At 47.2% G+C, this 23505-nt stretch overlaps 1 protein-coding gene across 1 annotated transcript in view; it reads right to left on the reverse strand.

Moving 5' to 3' along the window:
* Nucleotides 1-23505, reverse strand: part of LOC145270880 (cilia- and flagella-associated protein 251-like) — a 185684-nt gene that overhangs the window by 106767 nt on the left and 55412 nt on the right. The window contains exon 8 of the mRNA XM_080126434.1: nt 17197-17284. Within this exon, the coding sequence (XP_079982560.1) occupies nt 17197-17284 (88 nt within the window). The remainder of the gene's footprint in view (nt 1-17196; nt 17285-23505) is intronic.

Consider the following 23505-nt stretch of genomic DNA (forward strand, 5'->3'; position numbering starts at 1 on the left):
AAGTTTTTTAATAGAATATATTTGTTGTTTTCAAGTCGGTTTCTATTTAATCCATAGTTAGGACACTAACAGGTACTACCACTCCGAGTCAGAGTGGACCTGGGAGCAATGGCAATTAAAGGGTGGCTCCACACTCCCCAAAGCCCGCAAGCTGGCTCCTTACCACTGGATATAGTTTAAGGTCATATCCAGGACCACAGACGAACAGACACGGGTAAAAGGTCTACCCTCCTTTTGGCCTTCGGGTCAAGATCAAAGTGTAGGTCTGTGTTCAAAATCCGAGCGAGGGAGGCCTGGGTAAGCCCAGTCTCTTGTGTCGTAGAAACGCAGAGAGATTGGCTTTCCTGGGTCGTTCGCTTGAAGGAGACGCTCCTTGGGTCCCTGTGGTTGAGAACTCGTTTCCCAATCTCAAACCCAACCCTTCGATAGAAGGTCATCGTAGACCGAAGGGGGAGTCCAAGTTCTTCTCCGAATGCCGAACCGCTCTTAGAGCTTTGCCGGGGACCAATGTCCTCGATCAGCCAAGGAAGAAACTGTATCGGGATTTAGTGGAGGGGACCGCGAAGGATCCACTTTGTAGGCGAATGGGATGGTCGATGGAGGTTGTCCGTTCTCAATGGCGTTGGGCGCCGGGACGGGAGATTCTGAATAACTCGGAATTCTCCCTGACTTGGCGACTGGTCCGAAATGCGCTGCCCCTCTTCGACGTACTTTTCCGGTATGAAGAACATACCAGCCGCTTCTGTCCGTGCTGTGACGAACGCGAGCCCGAAATAATCGAGCACGCGTTTTTTAGTTGCAGCCGGATACAGCCACTATTAAAGTACGTCGAGGGGGTAACAGCTCGCATCGATGCCGAGTGTCTGCTCGATCTCGACGTAGGAACTTTTGTGTACAACAACCCCAGGGAGGAAAGTTTGGTTTTCCTGGCGATCCTAGCAGTAGCGCGCATGACCATTTGGATCACGCGCCTCAAGTTGGTCCACGAAGGGACATCTGTTCCTGATCGGGATCTGATCGTTTACTTTAAACATTTGCTTAAAGTAAAGATCAGATGCGATTGGAAGGGGTTGCCTAGAGTGGAATTTGACAAGAGGTGGGTGCACAGCACTAGTTTGTGCATCCGTCGAGGAGCCAAGTTTCAATACGTGTTCCCTCCTTAGGCATGGCATGGGCGGTGCTGGGTCCTACGAAACCCATCCCGCCTAGGTTAGCATTATAAGTTCAGTAAAGTAACTCTTGACTGGTGGTACAAATGAGATCCTGTTCCTGATTTTATTTTTTGGTATTAGAGAACCTCTGAGTCTGCCCAACCCCCCTGCTCCTCATCTTTATTTTCTGATGCCCCCGGTCATCCCCCTACTCAGAGGTCACCTTCCTACCCCCTCCATCCGTTGCTTTATTTTCTCCCACCTCCATTAAGGCGACTTCCCCAAACCCCATTAGGGATGCTCTGCTTGTTTTCGGTTCCCCGGAAAACAGTGGGGGATCTAGCCACATAGAATAGTACAGGGGGGTCTTACTAACAACACATTAGTAGTTTTTTTTTCCTTATTTTTGAAATGAACATTTTCATTAGTTTTTTCCCACTCCACGAACATTTTATGCCAATTAATTCAAGAACTCTTTCTAATGAAATCGAACTTTATTTTCTCACACACACACACACACACACACAAAAAAAAAAAAAAAAAATGCACACACAACATACAGAAATGAATATACAAATTGTACATAGTTAAATTTTACATTGAACGCTGGGGTTATTAGTTAGATTAGGATCCACAGAGTGATTGAGGTATTTTGGTAAATGTTGCCAGTCAAGAGTAAGACTTCAAAGTCTCATCTGTTACATAGTCAAAAAGACCCTGTACCCTCCCCCTCCCAATTTCTTGTAGGGCCTTGTGCCTAATTTTGTTGAATTGAATTTTTTGTACGTTTTTTATGTTCAATTTTTTCTTTCTCAATAAAATATATAAACAAGATCAAAGTGTAGTATCTGTTCTCTCAGTTACGAAACTTTCCGCCACCGGGCTTTCGGGCTAGGTTAAGGTGTTTTCATACTAACCTTCGTTAGCAAGGACCGACCCCCTCCTTTGAGGAGTCAGGACCTAAAGGACCGACTCCACATTTGTGGGAGCTTGGACCCGGAAACCGATCCCCTTTTTTGGGAGACTGGAATCTCGGGACCAGCACCACTAGTTGAGACCTGCTTTTGTTGTTTTTTGCATGCATTTTTTCTTCGTTCCGGTCTCTTCCCTCTAGAGACAGGGGATGGTCTAATTTCTCCACACTTAATTGCCTGAGCAGCACTCTGACCTGCCAGGCCCAAACTTTGTCTATCTTCGCTGCTCTCCCAGTGGATCGAGCAGACAGGGTTCTCTTTCTCGCTTCCGTTGGGGTAAGTTAGTGGGTAGGGTGACGTGGGGTAGGGCGGGTGCTTCGTTTCTGCTCCCCTCTGTGGGCAGGGATGCCTATCCCCTCTCTCTCTTAATTGCGACGCGGCACTCTGACCCGCTAGCACCGAAGTCAAAAACTCTAATTTCTTCAAAGTCCGCTCCTCCCCCTCCTCCCCCTCCATTCCCCTGGGTTTTCTTTTCCCCCACTACACTTTCGTCCGCGCCAGCGGCCAGTGCAACCGCCACGATGCCAGGCAGGAGGGGTACGTCACCCTAAATGCGCAGCATCTCAACTGCTAACGACTCCCTATGTGAGGGAGCTGATGCATCTCCCGGCGAGACGGTGCCAGGAAACAAGGTAGGGCCCCGGCGCGCGGCGACCTTGGAAGAAAGCGGGAGGGTAGGGCTGCAGCCCGCGGCGACCCCCCGAAAAGCACCTGCAACCGCTCCCCACGAGGGCAACCCAGCGGAAAAAGCTGCCGTTAAGTCACTAGCTGGGGAAAGTGCAGAACCCAGCCAACCAACTGCACCCCAGGACGGCAGAACCAAGGGAGGAAGACCGGGGAACCCATCCCCCGCTCCCCCAAAGGGCGACTCCCCAACAGAAAAGGAGGAAAACAGCACAGCGGACCACACCGAGGAGCTAAATGAAGACGTAATAGCCTCCATCTGCTCACTATTCGGCGGGGAAGACAGTGATTGGCCCCCCAACACTCCCCAAGAGGACCAAATACGGAAAAGGGGCGACTCTCCGGCCAGTGGTAACAAAAGCAAGCTGGAAGGAGAGACAGCCTTGACAGTACCCACCAAGGCTCCAGCTGGGAACACGGCACCAGAAGGGGAGACACCTCCATCCCCCAAGGGGACAGCCACCCAGCAAAGGAAGAAAATAAGAAAGGGGAGCGGCCCAGAGAGCAAACCAAGCCAGGACGAAACAACGCCAAAGACACATTGGCCTACTTTGCCTGGTAACGGCCCAGTTCCGAAACCAAAAATGCCCATAACAAGAGAGAGCCCCACAACACAAGCTACGCCCCCCAACCCGAGTCCAGCTGACACCCACCAGGATGGAGGACCGGCATGGGGCCCCAAAGAGCAGCAAGAGAAGTTGACGCCCGAAGACTACAGAGCACTCTTCGACTCCACTTACAAGGAGTATACCCAGGGGAACAACATCCAACCCCTCCCGGGTCAAGTGGAAGTTCTGGAGAAAAGAGTGCTCTCGCTGATAACTTCAGACACCAAGACAAGGGGTCTGACGGGCGTCAACAAGGACACCATAATGAACGTGTTGCTGGAACAGAACATTCCCACAAACTACATCTGTAGAAGGAGTTACGCACAGTGGGATGTTCTGCTCCCCACCTCCGAGGACGCAGTCAGGCTGTCCAGGACCTGCCATCAGAGCAGGAACATAAAGCTCCAACACATCTATATGAACAAGAGGAGAGCAAATGTTTCTGCTCTAAACGTCCCCTGCTATATGGAGGCCAAACAACTGGGGGCCATCCTAAGCCAGTATGGGGATGTAGAGGAAGTCACCCCGGTCCGCGGATTAAGAAACATCATGACCGGGGACTACAAAGTACAGATGGTCCTGGACAAGGCTGGATTCTACGGCATCCCAGCCACACTCAAGTTCGGAGAGTGGACACTCTCCCTTATAGTGGAAGGGAGGAGGCCCCATTGCTGGCTGTGCACACAACAAGGGCATATGGCGAAGGACTGTCCGAAGAGGAATGGAGGGAAGAAGCCCACAAAAGCGGCGGGAACAAGCGTTACAACAAATCAAGCCGCTGCTCCCGCGCCGGCCGCAAATCCTCCAGAGGCACCGACAGGCTGGGTGACGGTCGTAAAGAAAGGCAAGACCAACAAACAGCCATCCTTGCAGACAGTCACCCAAGACCAAGACCAACCGAAGAGCGAGACGGAGAAGATGGACACACGGACACCCTCCTCCTCAAACAAGAGAAAACTACCAGAATCTGAGGAGGAGGCCGTGTCAGAGGCAGAGGAAGAGACAACAACAGTCTCTATGGCCCTGAGCGCAACAGAGATCAGGAGGGCCAGGAGGAGGAAAAGCCGCAAGACACGCGCAAACCCTCCTACCCCCACTGAGACTGAGAAGGACTCCCTCGCAATAACAACACAGGATGAGCCCCCTGTGATCCCAACACCCCAGCAACCCGAACAACCTTCCCCCTCTCCTATAAAGGCCCTAAGAAACTCTTCCCGCCCCTCATCCCGTGACAGGAGCCAAAAAGAAGAAAACGAGCAGGCTACCCCCTCCCCAAGTGCTCAGCCTCCCCATCAACCAAAAGAGGTCCCCTCCCCCACTCCCAAAGTCCGCACTGAACGGACCAAAAAGCTCCCCTTCCTGCCAGGAAGCAGGATTTGTGAAACAGACCCTCTCCAACTGGCTCCGGACCTTAAAGGACAACAGAAGGTCCGGTACAATAAACTAAAAAACTTGGAAAAAGTCGGTGGAGACCTAGTAACAGACCCCACTAAATTCAAGGACGCTCCCTTGTTGACCACTTTCGTTAGGGTCAACAAGGACGCAAGGACTGAAGGAATGTGGGCAATGATTAAGGCAGCGAAGAATGCGATCCCAGGCCAGCAGCTGGTAGATAGGCACCATCCTTCGCTGACCAACATTTTCTTTAAATGTGAGGGTAGAATCCCCATGTATGTACACCCATCGCTATACAGGGCACTTAAGCTAACCTTCCCCCTGGATGTGAGGGGCGTGGCCAAGGATGGATCACCTTCATCAGATTTACTTACCGGCAGCCTTGGCCAGGCCTGCCATGTCCTCACTGCCAAGGATTTCAGACCCGTCTGTGACAGTGCTTGAGGTAAGTGATCATGTCTTTGAACTTGGCTACATTGAATGTGAGGGGCATCAGGTGTCGAAGCAAGGCCTCGCGCGTTGTGAGAGACTTGGTGTCCCTCAAGGTAGATATTGCCGCTATCCAGGAGACCCACTTTGTTTGTGACGGGGATTGTCAGGTGCTGGTAAACGATTACGATGTCTACTCAGCATATGGCAATACCTATAGTCGTGGAATCTCCTTGCTAGTGAGTCGCACCCTGTCAGCGTCGGTGAATGTTGTTTACGCAGGCGAGGACGGGCGGGCGCTTTTTGTTGATGTTGCTGTTAATTGTAGTGTTTTTCGGATTGTTGCTGTTTATGCTCCCAATGCTGCTGTAGAGAGGGCAACCTTTTTTCGACGGTTGGAGGGCTTCTTAGTGGATCCGGAACGGTTAGTTTTAATGGGGGATTGGAATGCAATCCTTGATCCCAAAATAGATAAGGTCGGGGGGACTAGCGGGTCGGCGTGGTGTGACAGCAATCTGTCTGACCTGATGGCCTCGTGCGATCTCATCGACAGATTTCGTCTGGATCATCCGGGGCGGGAGATGTGGACGTGGCATCCTGTAGTGCCTTCCCATCCAAGCACTTACTTGGATCGGATGTTAGTTAGAAGAGGCGATGTAGACTTCCTATCTTGCCCCACGTTCCACTTGCTAGGACACTCGGAACATAAACTTGTGATGGCCCGTTTGAACTTAAGTGCTAGGCCTAAACTGGCCGGATACTGGAAGTTCAACAGCACCTTGTTGGAGCTGGAGGACTACCGGTTGAAGGTCACTGAGCTAATTCAGCGGGCTTTAGTGTGGGCGGTTACAGGGAGTAAGTGGTGGGTTAGTCTCAAGGCCAAAATTAGGCGCTTCTCTGTCCAGTATAGCCAACGCCTCGCGATAGATAAGACTAAGGCAAAGAAGCGTTTAGAGGATAAGCTGACCCGGGCGGTGGAGGGGGGGGACCCCCTAGAGTTAACACTAGCTAAACAAGATCTCAACCGCTTGGCTAGCGAGCGGTATGAAGATCAAGTAGTTAGGGCTAGGTTAAAGAAAGTTTCTAACGAGGCTGTGAATGTTGACGCTGTTGAGCGTAAGGCTGCTTTAAGGCGCGGTTCGGATAGGCACATTCGTAAAGTACATAACCTGGAAGGACACCCCTTAGTATCGACTCGGGAGATCTGTGAGGGGTTTCGGGAGCATCTATCGGTGCGCTTCACCCAACTACCCTGACTCAGGGTTGATGAGTTTGGCAGCTATTTGGCTGACTCGCCCCGCCTCACGGCGGCTCGGGCGGCTAGCTGTGATGGTCTTATTACTGAATATGAGGTCATTACTGCGTTGAAGCAGGTCGGCTATAACAAATCCCCGGGGCTTGATGGTTTACCCTACGAGTTTTACTTGAGGCTGTCGCCCATGTTGGTCCCTATTCTGAAGGATATGTTCAACCATTGGTTTGCCCAGGGTTCCATCCCTGGACAGGTGACCAAGGGTGTGATCACATTGCTGAGGAAAGGTCAACGGCATGGTGGGAGGGAAAACTTTGATGACTTTAGGCCCTTGACTCTGCTAAACACAGAGTTAAAGATTTTGGCAAAGATTCTTGTGAATCGCTTGCAGGTTGTCATCACTGACTTGATCGAACCGGACCAGACTTATGCTGTGAAGGGGAGATCGATTCAAGACAATTTGCACTTGATACGCTCGATCATAGAGGGGACAGAAGACGACGCCGAAGCCGCGCTGATCAGTTTGGATCAGTCCAAGGCATTCGATAGGGTCGACCATCGGTTCCTAGGATCTGTGCTAAAGGCCGCCGGATTTAATCCGGACTTCCGCAAGTGGATCTTTGTTCTGTATGACAGGCCGACGGTAGCGGTGCAGATCAACGGTAAGCTGTCGGAGTCATTCGCTGTCTCTCGGTCGGTGCGACAGGGTTGTCCGCTGTCGCCTCTGTTGTATGTCCTGGCGTTGGAACCCCTCCTTTGCAAGTTAAGGGACGAGGCGGCTACACCAGTCCTGCGCAGAATAGCTCTCCCTGGAGGCACACGAGCCAGGGTTTCCGCGTTTGCCGATGACGTCACCGTGTTCGTGTCTTGCCTCACGGACGTTCAAGCGGTGGTCGAGGCGCTCGCTCGATACGAAGAAGTAACAGGGGCCATCTTCAACCGTAGCAAGTCTGTTGGCCTGCGGTTGGGGGCCTGGACCGGGGTAAACTCGCTTCCAGGTATTTTCAGCTGGACCGAGGAACGGTCCGCATTCTCGGTATCTGGTTTGGACCGGGACTTCAGCTGGAAAAGAATTGGTCGGAAGTACAGTCTAAGGTCAAATCGTCAGTAAAGACTTGGATTGGAAGGAAATTGTCCTTGAAGGGTCGGGCGGAGGCGTGTGCTACATACGTCTTTCCGCTCATCCTTTACCGTTTGTCTGTACTTCCTCTCCCTGCGGAACGACTAACCCGCTTACAAGGGCGCCTCGATTCACTTTTGTTGAACGAGGGTAAGCATTATGTCTGCAGAGAGGTCTGTGTTCAAAATCCGAGCGAGGGAGGCCTGGGTCAGCCCAGTCTCTTGTGTCATAGAAACGCCGAGAGATTGGCTTTCCTGGGTCGTTCGCTTGAAGGAGACGCTCCTTGGGTCCCTGTGGTTGAGAACTCGTTTCCCAATCTCAAACCCAACCCTTCGGTAGAAGGTCGTCGTAGACCAAAGGAGGAGTCCAAGTTCTTCTCCGAATGCCGAACCGCTCTTAGAGCTTTGCCGGGGACCAATGTCCACGATCAGCCAAGGAAGAAACTGTATCGGGATTTAGTGGAGGGGACCGCGAAGGATCCACTTTGTAGGCGGATGGGATGGTCGATGGAGGTTGTCCGTTCTCAATGGTGTTGGGCGCCGGGACGGGAGATTCTGAATAACTCGGAATTCTCCCTGACTTGGCGACTGGTCCGAAATGCGCTGCCCCTCTTTGACGTACTTTTCCGGTATAAAGAACATACCAGCCGCTTCTGTCCGTGCTGTGACGAACGCGAGCCCGAAACAATCGAGCACGCGTTTTTTAGTTGCAGCCGGATACAGCCACTATTAAAGTACGTCGAGGGGGTAACAGCTCGCATTGATGCCGAGTGTCTGCTCGATCTCGACGTAGGAACTTTTGTGTACAACATGGAGCCGCCGTTCCCCAGGGAGGAAAGTTTGGTTTTCCTGGCGATCCTAGCAGTAGCGCGCATGACCATTTGGATCACGTGCCTCAAGTTGGTCCACGAAGGGACATCTGTTCCTGATCGGGATCTGATCGTTTACTTTAAACATTTGCTTAAAGTAAAGATCAGATGCGATTGGAAGGGGTTGCCTAGAGTGGATTTTGACAAGAGGTGGGTGCACAGCACTAGTTTGTGCATCCGTCGAGGAGCCAAGTTTCAATATGTGTTCCCTCCTTAGGCATGGCATGGGCGGTGCTGGGTCCTACAGAACCCATCCCGCCTAGGTTAGCATTATAAGTTCAGTAAAGTAACTCTTGACTGGTGGTACAAATGAGATCCTGTTCCTGATTCTATTTTTTGGTATTAGAGAACCTCTGAGTCTGCCCAACCCCCCTGCTCCTCTTCTTTATTTTCTGATGCCCCCGGTCATCCCCCTACTCAGAGGTCACCTTCCTACCCCCTCCATCCGTTGCTTTATTTTCTCCCACCTCCATTAAGGCGACTTCCCCAAACCCCATTAGGGATGCTCTGCTTGTTTTCGGTTCCCCGGAAAACAGTGGGGGATCTAGCCACATAGAATAGTACAGGGGGGTCTTACTAACAACACATTAGTAGTTTTTTTTTCCTTATTTTTGAAATGAACATTTTCATTAGTTTTTTCCCACTCCACGAACATTTTATGCCAATTAATTCAAGAACTCTTTCTAATGAAATCGAACTTTATTTTCTCACACACACACACACACACACACACACAAAAAAAAAAAAAAAAATGCACACACAACATACAGAAATGAATATACAAATTGTACATAGTTAAATTTTACATTGAACGCTGGGGTTATTAGTTAGATTAGGATCCACAGAGTGATTGAGGTATTTTGGTAAATGTTGCCAGTCAAGAGTAAGACTTCAAAGTCTCATCTGTTACATAGTCAAAAAGACCCTGTACCCTCCCCCTCCCAATTTCTTGTAGGGCCTTGTGCCTAATTTTGTTGAATTGAATTTTTTGTACGTTTTTTTTTATGTTCAATTTTTTCTTTCTCAATAAAATATATAAACAAGATCAAAGTGTAGTATCTGTTCTGATACCTACATCGTGCGAGGCAGTGCTGTTCTGGCGACACATTCCCGTGCCCGGAACACCTGACAAGCTTTTTGGGTCGCGTTCTGTCCGCACCCCCACTTTGTCTGTCTTTCTCTGCTCTCCCCCCTCCCCCACGGGGGGGGATCCGAGCTGATAATTTACGACCTTCTCGCGAGGGAGGGTCGGAAACACCTTCTCTCTTCCCTCCACTAACTTCCCACTCCCTCTCTCAGTTCTATCTCCCCTCTTGCCGCCTTTTGGCGCCACCTCTTTTTGGCGCCAAAGTCGGCTCCCCACTTTGGACGCTGATTCCACGTCACTTTTTTCAGTGAATTTTTTTAAAAGAGGGACCCAAAACGGACACCCCCAGCCCGGGGGCCACCAATATGGATACCCTCAGCCAGGGGCCCACCAATATGGATACCCCCAGCCAGGGGGCTACTGCTCCCCAAGAGGACGAATCCCCAACAGGAGAAAAAACAACTGCTGATGGGGCATACCGCCCGGGTATGACACCATTGGACGCTCCCCAGGAGGGGGAAAATTTAACAACAGCTCCCCCCGAGGGCGACTCCCCCCAAAAGGGAGCAAAACCAAAATCGGTCGTAGCATCTCACTCCAACCACAAAAAGGAGGAGGTGCCAGACCAAAAGGACAATAACGGGGACAGCGCTCCCCAGGAGGGCTGCCCTCCCAAAAGGGGAGCAGATCAAGAAAATGAGGGGCATACCGCCTGGACCTCACAAACGAGGAAGGGGCAGATGGCCTCAAAGTAAACAAAAACGATCATGCTCCCCAAGAGGCCGACTCCCCAAAACGGGAAGCTGCTCCCGAAAAAGACACTAAAAAGGGAGCCGCCACTCAAAAATGTGACACTCCCACAAAAGGACTGACCAGGACATCTGGGGAGGCAGGAAGCGTCGCCAATAAACAGGCAGGGGCGACCTCCATAAAAGACCAAAAACGGCCCAACCCCACTAAAGACCCCATACCAACACCAACAAGAGGGTCTGCGTGGGGGAAGACCATAGAAAAACAACTGTCCCCTCAAGAGTATAGAGACCTGTACCTGACAAAGTACAGACAATACATAGAGGGGGCAGATATAAAACCCATACCAGGTGCCTGGGAGGCGATTGAGGGCAGAGTCCTGTCCTTTGCCATTTCCGATATACCGGAAAACCGCCTCCTAGGGATGAAGAAGGAAGACATGGCGGGGCTCCTCCACAAACTTAACATCCCAGTACTATACCTGTACCAGAGGAGCTGCGCTGTGTGGGACATCCTCCTACCCACCAAGGATGATGCGGAGAGACTCTCCCTCCAAGAAATAAAGCATGGGAGAGTCAAACTAATACCTGAATACCAGGGCAAGAGAAGGACTCGGGTGCAGGTATTTAATGTGCCAACCCAAATACCTGCGGAAGTATTAGGATGCCTCTTCAGCCAGTATGGTGAGGTAGAACAGGTGACCCCAGTACGGTCAAAAACTGGGACTCACCTGGGCTGCTACACAATAGCAATGAGGCTGAAGAGGGAGGGTGTTCGAGCCATACCACCGCTGCTGACATACAAAGACGCCAGCATAACGGTAGTGGTGGAGGGCCGTCGTCCACACTGTTGGTTCTGCCAAAAGCAGGGCCACATGGCTAGGAGTTGCCCCCAAAGGGTAACCCCTAATCAAACAACCCAAAAGGCGGTCACAACCCCTGAGACAACGCCCGCACCAAAACAGGCGGCAACAACCCCTGCAACTGCAGCACCAACCCCAGCTCCAAGGAAAACCCAAACCACCCAGGAGGCCAAGGGGGAAGAATGGAGCACGGTAGTGAGACAAAAGCTGAAACACATAATCCCTTCTGCCACCGTCCCCCCACCAGCCCAAAAATCGAGGCAGGAGCCTCTGCAAATGCAGCAACAACAACAGCCACCGCAGCCAATGCCGCGGAAACAACTGCAGCAACAACTACTGCAGCAGCAAAATCAGCAAGTGCAGCAGAAGCAGCAGCAGCAACGACACCAGCGAGAGCAGCAACAACAAAAACAGCTGCAGCAGCAAATAGAGGAGCAGACACAACCAACGGTCCCCACACCAATCGAGACGGGGATCAAGCGGAGAAAAGACTGCTCCTCTGAGGATGAATCCGCAAGTGAGAGGGAGAGGAACTCAACCTCACCTCTCCCCGGTTCATTCGAAAGAATGAAAAAGAAAAACAAAAGAAGAAAAGAGGAAGAAAAGGTGGCCCCCACTCCCTGTGAACATACACCACCCCTAACAACAAAATCCACTTCCACCCCCAAACCACACACTACACCAACACCAGACACCGCACCAACACCAGACACCGCACCAACACCAGACACCACACCAACACCAGACACCGCACCAACACCAACACCAGACACCGCACCAACACCAAACACCGCACCAACACCAGACACCACACCGCACCAACACCAAACACCGCACCAACACCAGACACCACACCAACACCAACACCAGGCACCACACAAGCACCCGTCCCCACACCAAGGCAAACTGAGCCACTACCCCAAAATGAAAATGAAAAGAATGAACCGAGGGAGAGAAGAGACTCCTCTGCCTCTTGCAGACCAAAGGTCCTTGCCCCCGAGGAACTATGTAATGTAGACCCTGTATCTGTGGCCACAGACATTTCCCATCGGCAGAGGAAAAACTTAAAACCTCTGCTCGATAACAAACAGATAGAGGGGAAAGATGTAAATATCCCCTCAAATTTCCCGGACGCCCCACTCCTAATAACTTTTGTCAGAACTCCAGAGGCCTGCAAGACCAACTTGTGGACAAGGCTGCAGGCCGCTGAAGGGGCGTTTCCGGGAATTGAACTGGTGAAAAAAAATGACCCTTCTCTTGATGAACTGTCAAAACAATGCAAGGGAAGGGTCCCCGTGTTGGTCCATCCGTCACTCTACAGGGCCATAAAATTAATTTATCCTTTGGACGTCGGCGGCATTGCGAGAGAAGGTCAGGACATGAAAAACCTGACCACCTTGAGCATGGCACATAACGTCGGCGTCCTCTCCCCAGCTGACTTCGGAGCTGAGTGTGACACACCCTAAGGTAAGTACCATGGCTTTGAATTTGGCTAGTTTGAATGCGAGGGGCTTGAGATTACCGGGCCGGGCGGCTTGCCTCCGGCACGACCTCTTGTCCCTGGGAGTGGATGTGGCTGCGATTCAGGAGACGCATTTCGTTTCCTCTGTGGACTGTCAGGTGCTGGCCAGAGATTTTGAGGTTTTCTCAGCATATGGCAGCCCGCGGGGGAAGGGAGTTTCCGTGCTGGTTAAACGTACCCTGTCGGCGACGGTCGACGTTGTCCATAGAGATGTGGTGGGCAGGCTGGTTGTGGCCGATGTTGCCGTAAAAGATTCTGTGTTTCGGGTGATCGCGGTTCATGCGCCCAGCACCGCTCGTGAGAGGGTCTCATTCTTCAGTCAGCTTGACGCGTTTGTAGATTGTCGGAAGCGGGTAGTGCTAATGGGGGATTGGAATGCCATCTTAGACCCCGAGATAGATAAGGTAGGAGGCGATGCTAGAGGATCGGAGAGGTGCGAGTCCAGCCTGGCTGATCTGATGGCTGGATTCGGTCTGGTCGACAGGTTTCGGTTCGAGCATCCGGGGCGGGAGATGTGGACGTGGACCAATAGCGTTTCCTCCTATCCAAATACCTATTTGGACAGGATGTTAGTTAGGAGAGGCGAAGTAGACTTCTTATCTTGTCCCACGTTCACTTGGCTAGGCCAGACGGACCATAAATTAGTTATGGCCCGGCTGAAGCTAGGAAATAGGCCTAAGTAAGCGGGGTACTGGAAGTTAAACACCTCCCTTCTGGAGATACAAGACTTCCAAGATCAGTTAAGAGAATTGATTAAAAAGGCACTAGTGGGGGCGGTTACCAGGAGTAAGTGGTGGTTAGGTCTCAAAGCCAAGATCAGAAGCTTCTCCGTCAAGTATGCCCAGCGCCTCGCACTAGATAAGGCCAAGACGAAGAAGCAGCTAGAGCAGAAACTAGCCCAGGCTACAGGGGAGGGTGATAGGGTTAGTCAGGAACTAGCTAAGCAGGACCTTCTACGCGAGACTAGCGAGCGTTACGAAGGCCAAGTAGTTAGAGCTAGGCTTAGAAAGATAGGCAACGAAGCAGTCAATTCTGATGCAGACGTGCGCCGTGAGGTTTGTAGGCGTGGCTCGGACAAATATATTGCGAAAGTCAAACATCCGGATGGACGCACCCTGGAATCGACTCGGGAGATCTGCGAGGGGTTTCGAGAACATTTCGAGAAGCGTTTTACGCAGCAGCCCGATCTTCCGGTCCTTGAGTTTAGCGACTATTTGGCCGACTCTCCCCGCCTCGAGGCGGCTAGAGCGGCTGGTTGCGAGGGCCGGGTGACGGAACGGGAGGTCTTTACTGCGCTGAAGCAGGTCAGCTGTGACAGATCGCCAGGACTTGATGGTCTGCCATACGAACTGTACTTGAGGCTGTCGCCCATGTTTCTGCCATACGAACTGTACTTGAGGCTGTCGCCCATGTTTCTGCCTCTTCTGACGGATATGTTCAACCATTGGTTTGCTCAGGGATCCATCCCAGGGCAGGTGACCAAGGGAGTGATCACATTGCTGAAGAAAGGTGACGGGCATGGAGGGGAAGAGTTAGACGATTACAGGCCCATAACTCTGCTAAACACAGAGTTGAAGATTTTGGCCAAGGTCCTGTCGAATCGGCTGCAGGTTGTTATCGACGAGTTGGTTGAACCGGAACAGAACTACGCTGTGAAGGGGAGATCGATTCAGAACAACTTGCACCTGATCCGCACGATCCTAGAGGGGGGAATAGATGACGACACGGAAGCCGCGCTGATAAACTTAGATCAGTCCAAAGCTTTCGATAGGGTCGACCATCGTTTCCTGGCATCTGTCTTAGAGGCCGCCGGTTTTAAACCGGACTTTTGCAAGTGGATCTCCATAATGTATCGACAGCCCATGGCTGTCGTGCAAGTCAACGGAAAGCGCTCGAAACCCTTTGTTATCTCTCGGTCGGCTGAGACATGGGGAGGCAAATTCGGCCCTGCGCGGAGTGGCTCTACCTGGCGGCTCAGCTGCCAAGGTATCTGCGTTCGCCGATGATGTCACGATCTTCGTGTCAGGCTTCAGAGACATTGAGGTCGTGTCGGAGGCACTCACACAGTACGAAAGAATCACGGGGGCCAAGATAAACCGCAACAAGTCGGTAGGACTGCGGTTGGGCGCATGGAGTGGCAACGCAAACCTCCCTGCGCCCTTCAGCTGAACAGATGGCCCGGTCCGGATCCTCGGCGTGTGGTTCGGACCGGGTCTCCAGCTTGACAAGAATTGGTTGGAGGTACGGTCAAAGGTGGAGGCTGCAGTCAATTCGTGGCTTCCTAGGAAACTTTCCTTTAAGGGTAGAGCTGAGGCGTGCGCCACTTACGTCTTTCCTCTCATCCTTTACCGACTGGCCATACTTCCCCTGCCTGCACAACACCTAAAAGCTCTTGTCGAACTCTTGTCCTCACTCCTTTGGGACAGAAGAAGACACTGGGTGAGCAGACAGGTCTGTATTCAACGTCCGTGTGAGGGAGGCTTGGGAATGCCGGACTTGAAGTGTCATCGAGATGCTGAGAGGCTGGCTTTCCTGAGCCACTATATGCAGGATGACCAACCGTGGCACCCTGTGGTTACTGCCGCCTTCCCCGACCTCGTTCTCGACCCTTCCATCGAGAGCCGTCGCAGGCCGCGGGGAGAATCTGCCTACATGAAAGAGTGCCGAGCCGCGCTAAAACGACTACCAAGGTCCAGTAACCTTGTGACTGCTACCCGTAGGGAACTCCACAGAGATCTAGTGAAGGGGGCCGCTGACAACCCGCTATGCGCGCGTTTGGGGTGGCAGCAGAGTGAGATCCGCTCCGCGTGGAGCTGGGCGCCAGGTTCGAGTCATCTGAACAATTCGGAGTTCTCTCTGACCTGGCGATTGGCCCGAAATGCACTTCCACTCAACAACATACAATGCAGTTCCGGGTTTTTGGAGTCGCCTGATTGTCCCCGTTGTGGGACAACGGCCGTAGAAACTACGGATCACGCTTTCTTCGATTGCCGCGAACTCTGCCAGTACTGGTCGTATGTCAGCGGAGTGACGGCTCGCATCGATCCTGAGCATCTTCGCCCAATTACTGTATCCAATGTTGTGGACAACGTGAGGCCGCCGTGGGACCGGGAAAGACAAATGGTCTACGTTACGATCCTGGCCGTGGCGAGAATGGTGATTTGGACGTCGCGTCTGCAAGGTTGCCGGGGGGTGTTGTCTTTTTCTGATCAAGATCTGATCGTGTTCTTTAAACACCAACTACGGGTGAAGATCAGATGTGATAGAAGAAGGCTGCATCGCGCGGCATTTGACAGAAGATGGATACATGTGGCAAGTCTGTGTGTACGAAGAGGAGCCAAATTTGAATACGTGTTCCCCGCCTAGGTGTGGAACGCGCAGTTCTGTTAAGTAAAATTAAACAAGTAGTCTCTCAGCTAGCTGAGTGTGTGTTCCATCCCTCCCCGATTAGGAAGCCTCCAAGATCCCCATCCCCTCTTACCTGCAATTTTTGTTTTCACCCCTTCCTCTAAATTTTACCCATCTTGGAGAAAAAGAAATACAAACTAACCTCCATCCCTTACCCACAAAAATTTTCTTTTCTCCATTCATCCCCATCTAGAGGGCATCCCCACCTAGAGACTGACCCGCAGAAGCGAGGTTCCTTTTACAAACCTAGTGGAACGGGCAGTCTATCAACTAGACGGGGTTGGGAGGGTCCTACTAATCACCTTTTGTTTTTTCTTCCCCCGCCCTCGACACAAATGAATTATTGTACCATTTTATTGTTATCTTTTTTGTTTTTACACGTCAATAAAAAATGTTTTAAAAATTGGGAGTTACTAGGACGTCCCCCAATATGAAAGGGTGAATGCGGTATTATGGTGAAAGAAGATACTAGCTGGGAGAAACTTTTGACTTTGTTTAGTTCTGGAGTGACAAGGATGACCAACGACCCCCAAAATCCCCCCTTTTGAGTTGGCCATGTGCCTAAGTTTTTTGTTCACCGTTAATTTTACTGTATTTTTTAACATGAATAAAAGATTTAATATCTCAAAGTGTAGTATCTGTTCTTCAGAGGCTGCATTTCAATTTCTTGTTCTCTATCAGTGGAGGAGAAATCCTTCACGACTGAGACAATTTTTATTTTTGTTCCTTTTCTCCACGTTAAAAAACGACCCTGGTGTCTAACTCTGCCCGGTGGGGAGGCATTGTAAATAGGTACCCTCCTTTTGATGGGGGGGCAAAAAAAAAGAAAGAAAAATCGAGAAATAAAAATCGAGTCTTGAAGATGTCTATAACTTTTATAATTTTTCATAATTTATACTAATTTCACCTTGACACATAAATATGTAATAATGTTTTCACCTGAAATGCGTACGTTTAAAATATTACTAATATGAACAAGCACTGAAAGAAATACAACAGAAAGAAAGCAGGATTCAGGGTTGGGATTATTTAATAACTCTCCCTATTATAGGAGAATCATTTAAAAAAAAAAAAAAAGTGACTTACAAATTATGCAGCGTTAAAACTGTTATGCCACACGTAACCAACGGAATTATTTTTGCAGCTTTCTTATTTGCTATCATATTCCTCCTTCCTGAAAAATATAGATAGATGTTCAAGGTGAGATAGAGATAAAGATAGATGCAGAGAGAGAGAGAGAGAGAGAGAGAGAGAGAGAGAGAGAGAGAGAGAGAGAGAGAGAGAGAAACAGAGGCAAAGATAGATAGATAGACAGATGGAGAGACGGATAGATAGATAGATACATAGATAGATAGATGAGAAAGAGATATAGATAGATAGACAGATAAATAGATATATAAATAGATAGACAGATAAATAGATAGATGGAAAAATAGATAGATAGAGAGAAAAGAAAAGAAAGAAAAGTAGTACATAAAAATATAGATAGATGTTCAAGACGAGATAGAGATGAAGATAGAGAGAGAGAGAGAGAGAGAGAGAGAGAGAGAAAGAGAAAGATAAAAACAGAGGCAGAGATAGATAGACATATATATAGATAAATGGATAAATAGAACAATAGATAGATAGCGATAAAGTTAGATGCAGAGAGAGAGAGAGAGAAAGAGAGAGAGAGAGAGAGAGAGAGAAAGAGAAAGATAAAAACAGAGGCAGAGATAGATAGACAGACAGACAGAGACGGATATATATATATATATATATATATATATATATATATATATAAAGAGAGAGAGAGAGAGAGAGAGAGAGAGAGAGAGAAAGAGAAAGATAAAAACAGAGGCAGAGATAGATAGACAGATAGAGACGGATATATATATATATATATATATATATATATATATATATATATATATATATATATTTATATTTATATATATATATATATATATATATATAGAGAGAGAGAGAGAGAGAGAGAGAGAGATACAGATAAATAGATAGATATATAAATAGATAGACAGATATATAGATAAATGGATAAATAGAACAATAGATAGATAGAGAGAAAAGAAAGAAAAGTGTACAATGGGGAAAGGAGTGGCTGGTTACTTTTAATGCATCTAAAACCAAGCTTCTATCTTTACATCATCAACGTTCTGATCCCCATCTGGCATCAATTAAAATGAATGGCTCTCGTCTTGGGGGGGGGGCCTCAAGTTTTGACAGGCTTCTGGGCTTGACCTTTACTCCTGATCTTAAATGGAATACGTACATCAAATCTGTTGCCAAGGCCACTGGAAAAATGGTCAGATCCTTCTATCGATCGAGTAGATATCTCACTGCTGATGCTATTCTCTATCTATATAAGAGCCAGATACGTCCAAGGATGGAATACTGTTGCTATATATGGGCAGGAGCTGCTAGAAAGGACTTGTCCTGCCTTGATAGGGTTCAAAATAGACTTCGTGGCCTGGTGGGAGATGTCCTTTTCTCTTCCCTGCAACCTCTATCTCACAAAAGACATGTTGCGAGTTTGTCTCTGCTTTATCGTTATTTTCATGGAAAGTGTTTGACTGAGCTTCAATCTATGGTCCCCCCTCACAAAACTTTCACAAGAAACACTAGACTAGCTGAAAACATTATCAATAATTTTCCCCACTCTTTATCTGTGCCTAAACCTAAACATAGACTCCATGATCAAAGCTTCTTTCTTAGAACTGCACGCCTGTGGAATTGTCTTCCGTTTTCCTGCTTTCCAGCTGTCTATAATATGGTTGTCTTCAAGTCCAACGTGAACAAGTTTCTGATGAGCCGTTCAACTTAAGTTAACAAATTTACCGAACTTCCATTACTATCGATTACTATATTGTCCTTTTGACTACTCTACACTCTTTAACCCTTATCCTTGAGTGGCCTATCGGCCTTGATATGTGGTGACACCTATGTAAAAAAAAACCAAAAAAAAAAAACCCATAAAATGAGGAGTCAGTATGTATTTGACATAATTGTGTAAGTATTAGCTTGTGGCACAAGTTTGACACAAAGAGAAAGACTCCTTCTGGAGGCTTTATACCTAACTCGCCTTGTACTCGAATGAGTACAAGTATAATCTGAAGTAAAAATCTGAAATGGAACACGTACATCAAGTCTGTTGCCAAGGTCGCTGGAAAGATGGTAGGATCCTTCTACCGCTCCAGAAGATATCTCACTACTGATGCAATTCTCTATCTATATAAAAGCCAAGTACGTCCAAGGATGGAATACTGTTGCCATATCTGGGCAGGAGCTGCTAAAAACAGCCTATCCTGCCTTGACAGAGTACAAAATAGACTTTGTGGCTTAGTGGGGGATGCCCTTTTCTCTATCCTGCAATCTCTCTCCCACAGAAGAGACGTTGCGAGCCTATCCTTGTTTTATCGTTATTTCCATGGCAGGTGCTCGTCTGAACTCCAATTTCTGGTCCCCCCTCACCAATCTTTCACGAAAAACACCCGTCCAGCTGAATCCACTGTGAAAATTTTCCCCCACTCTATATCTGTGCCTAAATCAAAACGCAGATTCCATGAACAAAGCTTCTTTCTTAGAACTGCACGCCTGTGGAACTCTGTTCTGTCTGCCTGCTTCCCACCGGACTACAACTTGGATGTGTTCAAGTCCAACGTTAACAAATTCCTAATGAACCGCCCCCTTAAGTAAACACTTCATCAAATCTCCACACTAATGTAATGTACTTGCAATAACCCTTATCCCTGAGTGGCTTCCGGGCCTTGATAAGTGGTGATCACTTTGTAAAAAAAAAAAAAAAAAAGCATGGTTGCCCAGCGTTGCCCAGGTGTGGGTTGAGCAAAAAAACAAAAAAGTGGTAGTAGGAAGGCAGGCTCAAACCAGTACTACGAAGGAGGAAAAGAATGGGAAAAAAACGTGACGTCTATGCTGTTACGACCACCGCCAAATCGGAAGTGACGTAGGTTTAAATTAAGGCTAGACAATCGAAAAGAGGGGATGCCTTTCGAAAATATCGGCGAAAAAAGCGGCCCTTCCCTGTAGAAAAGTGCCCAGTTGAGGGTGAAGAAATTAATGTTTTTAGCCAATTTTTCGGTATTTGTCATCTGAAAGGTCGAGCTTCAAAACGATACTGATCCTGTGAAAATCCATCGCCTCTGTCGAAAGTTTTAGACAAACATGCAAACATACATACATACATACATTTATATATTGGTAGCTCAAATTTTCGACCCAAACCGATTAAAAAGCTTGCCCTATCTCTGAATACCCTTCATGTAAGTTTAAAATGTTTAGACCAGAAACTGTCTGAGTAATTTGATAGCGACCGCAAAGGTCAAATTTTTTTTAACTTTGATTCCTATTATGACCCCTTAACAAATTAAAATTGGTGGAGGAGTTTGGTAGAGTTCTAAAAGGCCAAATCGTTGAACTTTGACCCCTTAACAGCCGAATTTCTGGCCGAAAACGGATTACAAAGATTTTCCCTAATCTTAATATCAAATTTCGAGTTTGTAGACTGAAAATTGACAGAGTTATTGCGTTGGAAAATGTACACAGACACACACACAGACACGTTCACTTTTATATATATAATAGATAGATTAAATTATATCTTGATTGCTCACCAGCAATAACCCACAAGTATAGCAAATATATGTGTGCTCCAAAGTCCAGGATATATCCGCCATCATAGATGACCCGTGCCAGGTACGAAGATAGCTAGTCTGTTTTTTTTTCATCTGATATAAGCTTATCTTTTGCAAATTTCATACAAAACTGATTTATATGTCTGGCAGTGTTCTTAGATATGTTTTGTACAGAAATTCATCCAAATATGTATCGAAAAATCAAAACAATCCAATTGTAAAAATAGCTTTTCTCTCTCATAGATAAAAAAAAGAAGAATTTTTACAGGGGAATATTTTACATTACACCGGCTAAGGGAAATAATAAAATTTCAACAAATCATTTTTTCTTAAGAAAAACAGATTCATCATAATCTGGCGGTATAGCTCAGTGTTATTAACGAGTTCGATTTATCATTAAAGAAGAGATAGCATTCAATTTTAATTTTTTCTTGTTAATGAGTTCAATTTCCGATAAAAATTAAAAAATTTTAATCGCTGAAATTAATTCTTCATTTGCATATTTTAAAATCAAACATTAATCAGAAGTGACTTTTCCAGGGCATTCATCATCAAGTCAAAATATCAGCTGACGTGATATTGTAAACAAACACAGATAGAATTTGATAAACGGCATTATTATTATTGTTTTTTTATTTTTTTTTTTTTTTTGCGAATTAGTCCACCAGACAAATCATTCCTCGTAATATATAATAATCAATAGAGGATTGATTCTATAATAATACATATGAATCTGCATGAATTAAAATATCATGTTTAAGTGTATTGTATGACCGGGCAACGCCGGTTAACAGGTCCTGCTAGTATATAATAATCAATAGAGGATTGATTCTATAATAATACATATGAATCTGCATGAATTAAAATATCATGTTTAAGTGTATTGTATGACCGGGCAACGCCGGTTAACAGGTCCTGCCAGTATATAATAATTAATAGAGGATTGATTCTATAATAATACATGTGAATCTGCATGAATTAAAATATCATGTTTAAGTGTATTGTATGACCGAGCAACGCCGGTTAACAGGTCCTGCTAGTATATAATAATCAATAGAGGATTGATTCTATAATAATACATATGAATCTGCATGAATTAAAATATCATGTTTAAGTGTATTGTATGACCGGGCAACGCCGGTTAACAGGTCCTGCTAGTATATAATAATCAATAGAGGATTGATTCTATAATAATACATGTGAATCTGCATGAATTAAAATATCATGTTTAAGTGTATTGTATGACCGGGCAACGCCGGTTAACAGGTCCTGCTAGTATATAATAATCAATAGAGGATTGATTCTATAATAATACATATGAATCTGCATAAATTAAAATATCATGTTTAAGCGTATTGTACGACCGGGCAACGCCGGCCTGCTAGCTAGTTCTTAATTAAATTGCAAGTTTTTTTTCTTTTTTATAAAAATCAGGTTTCAAAGCAACCCTTTTTCTGACAATATTATCGCAAAAGCACAGATGGTCGCGAGTTGCAACAGAGCTCTATCAACCAGACACCACCTACATCTGATTCAGGATAGGCTTGCACAGCTAGAGCAGATGCTACAATTTTCTTATTTTGCAGAACTCCATTGTTTCTGAGAGACAAATGCCAACAAGAGAAGTCAGGAACGTTCTGGAGTTTAGAGTATAAGGTCTTATTTGTAGGGAGGTTAGGGGTTCAGGGTTATAGTTGAGAGTATAGTCAGGGTTAGAGGTTTAGGGTTCAGGTTAGGGTTAGGGGTTTAGGTTTGGGTTTAGGTTAGGGTTAAGATTAGGGTAGGGTTGGGGTTAGGTTTTAGGTTAGGGTTAGGGTTAGGTGAGGGGTTTAGGATTAGGATTAGGGGTTTAAGGTTATGATTAGGTGTTTCAAGTTAAGGTTAGCGGTTTAAATTTATGGTTAGGGGTTTAAGGTTAGGGTTAGTAGTGTAGGATTAGGGTTAGGGGTTTAAGTTTATGGTTAGAGGTTTAGGGTTTGAATTAGGAGTTTAGACTTAGAGTTAGGAGTATAGAGTTATGGTTAAGGATTTAAGGTTATGGTTAGGGGATTAGGGTTAGGATTAGAGGTTTAGGGTTAAGATTAGGGATTTAAGGTTATGATTAGGGAGTGTTTGGTTAAGGTTAAGTCTTTCACGTTAGGGTTAGGGGTTTAAGGTTATGGTTAGGGGTTTAAGGTTAGGGTTAAGAGTTTAGGATTAGGTTTTTTGGGGGGTTTTTTTTACATGGGGGTCACCACTTATCAAGGCCCGAAGGCCACTCAGGGATAAGGGTTATTGCGTGTACAGTAATCAATGAGATAGTATTGTAGTAATCATTAGTATTGGCAGTTTAGATAGAGTGTCTTACTTAAGGGGGCGGTTTGTAAGGAGTTTGTTTATGTTGGACTTGAAGACGTCCAAGTTGTAGTCAGGTGGGAAACAGGCAAGCGGCAGAGAGTTCCACTGGCATGCAGTTCTAAGAAAGAAGATTTGTTCATGGAATCTAAGTTTGGATTTAGGCACAGATAAAGAGTGAGGAAAATTGTTGACAGTAGTTTCAGTCAGACGGGTGTTTCTCATGAAAGATTGGCGAGGGATTGGGGCTCAGACGAGAACCTGCCATGGAAATAACGATAAAACAAGGATAGGCTCGCAACGTCTCTTCTGTGGGAGAGAGGTTGCAGGGAAGAGAAAAGGGCATCCCCACTAAACCACGAAGTCTAGTTTGTACTCTGTCAAGGCAGGATAGGCTGTTTTTAGCAGC

Source organism: Euprymna scolopes, chromosome 46, assembly GCF_053919585.1.
Source record: "Euprymna scolopes isolate OS-2025 chromosome 46, ASM5391958v1, whole genome shotgun sequence".
Lineage (NCBI taxonomy): Eukaryota > Metazoa > Mollusca > Cephalopoda > Sepiida > Sepiolidae > Euprymna > Euprymna scolopes.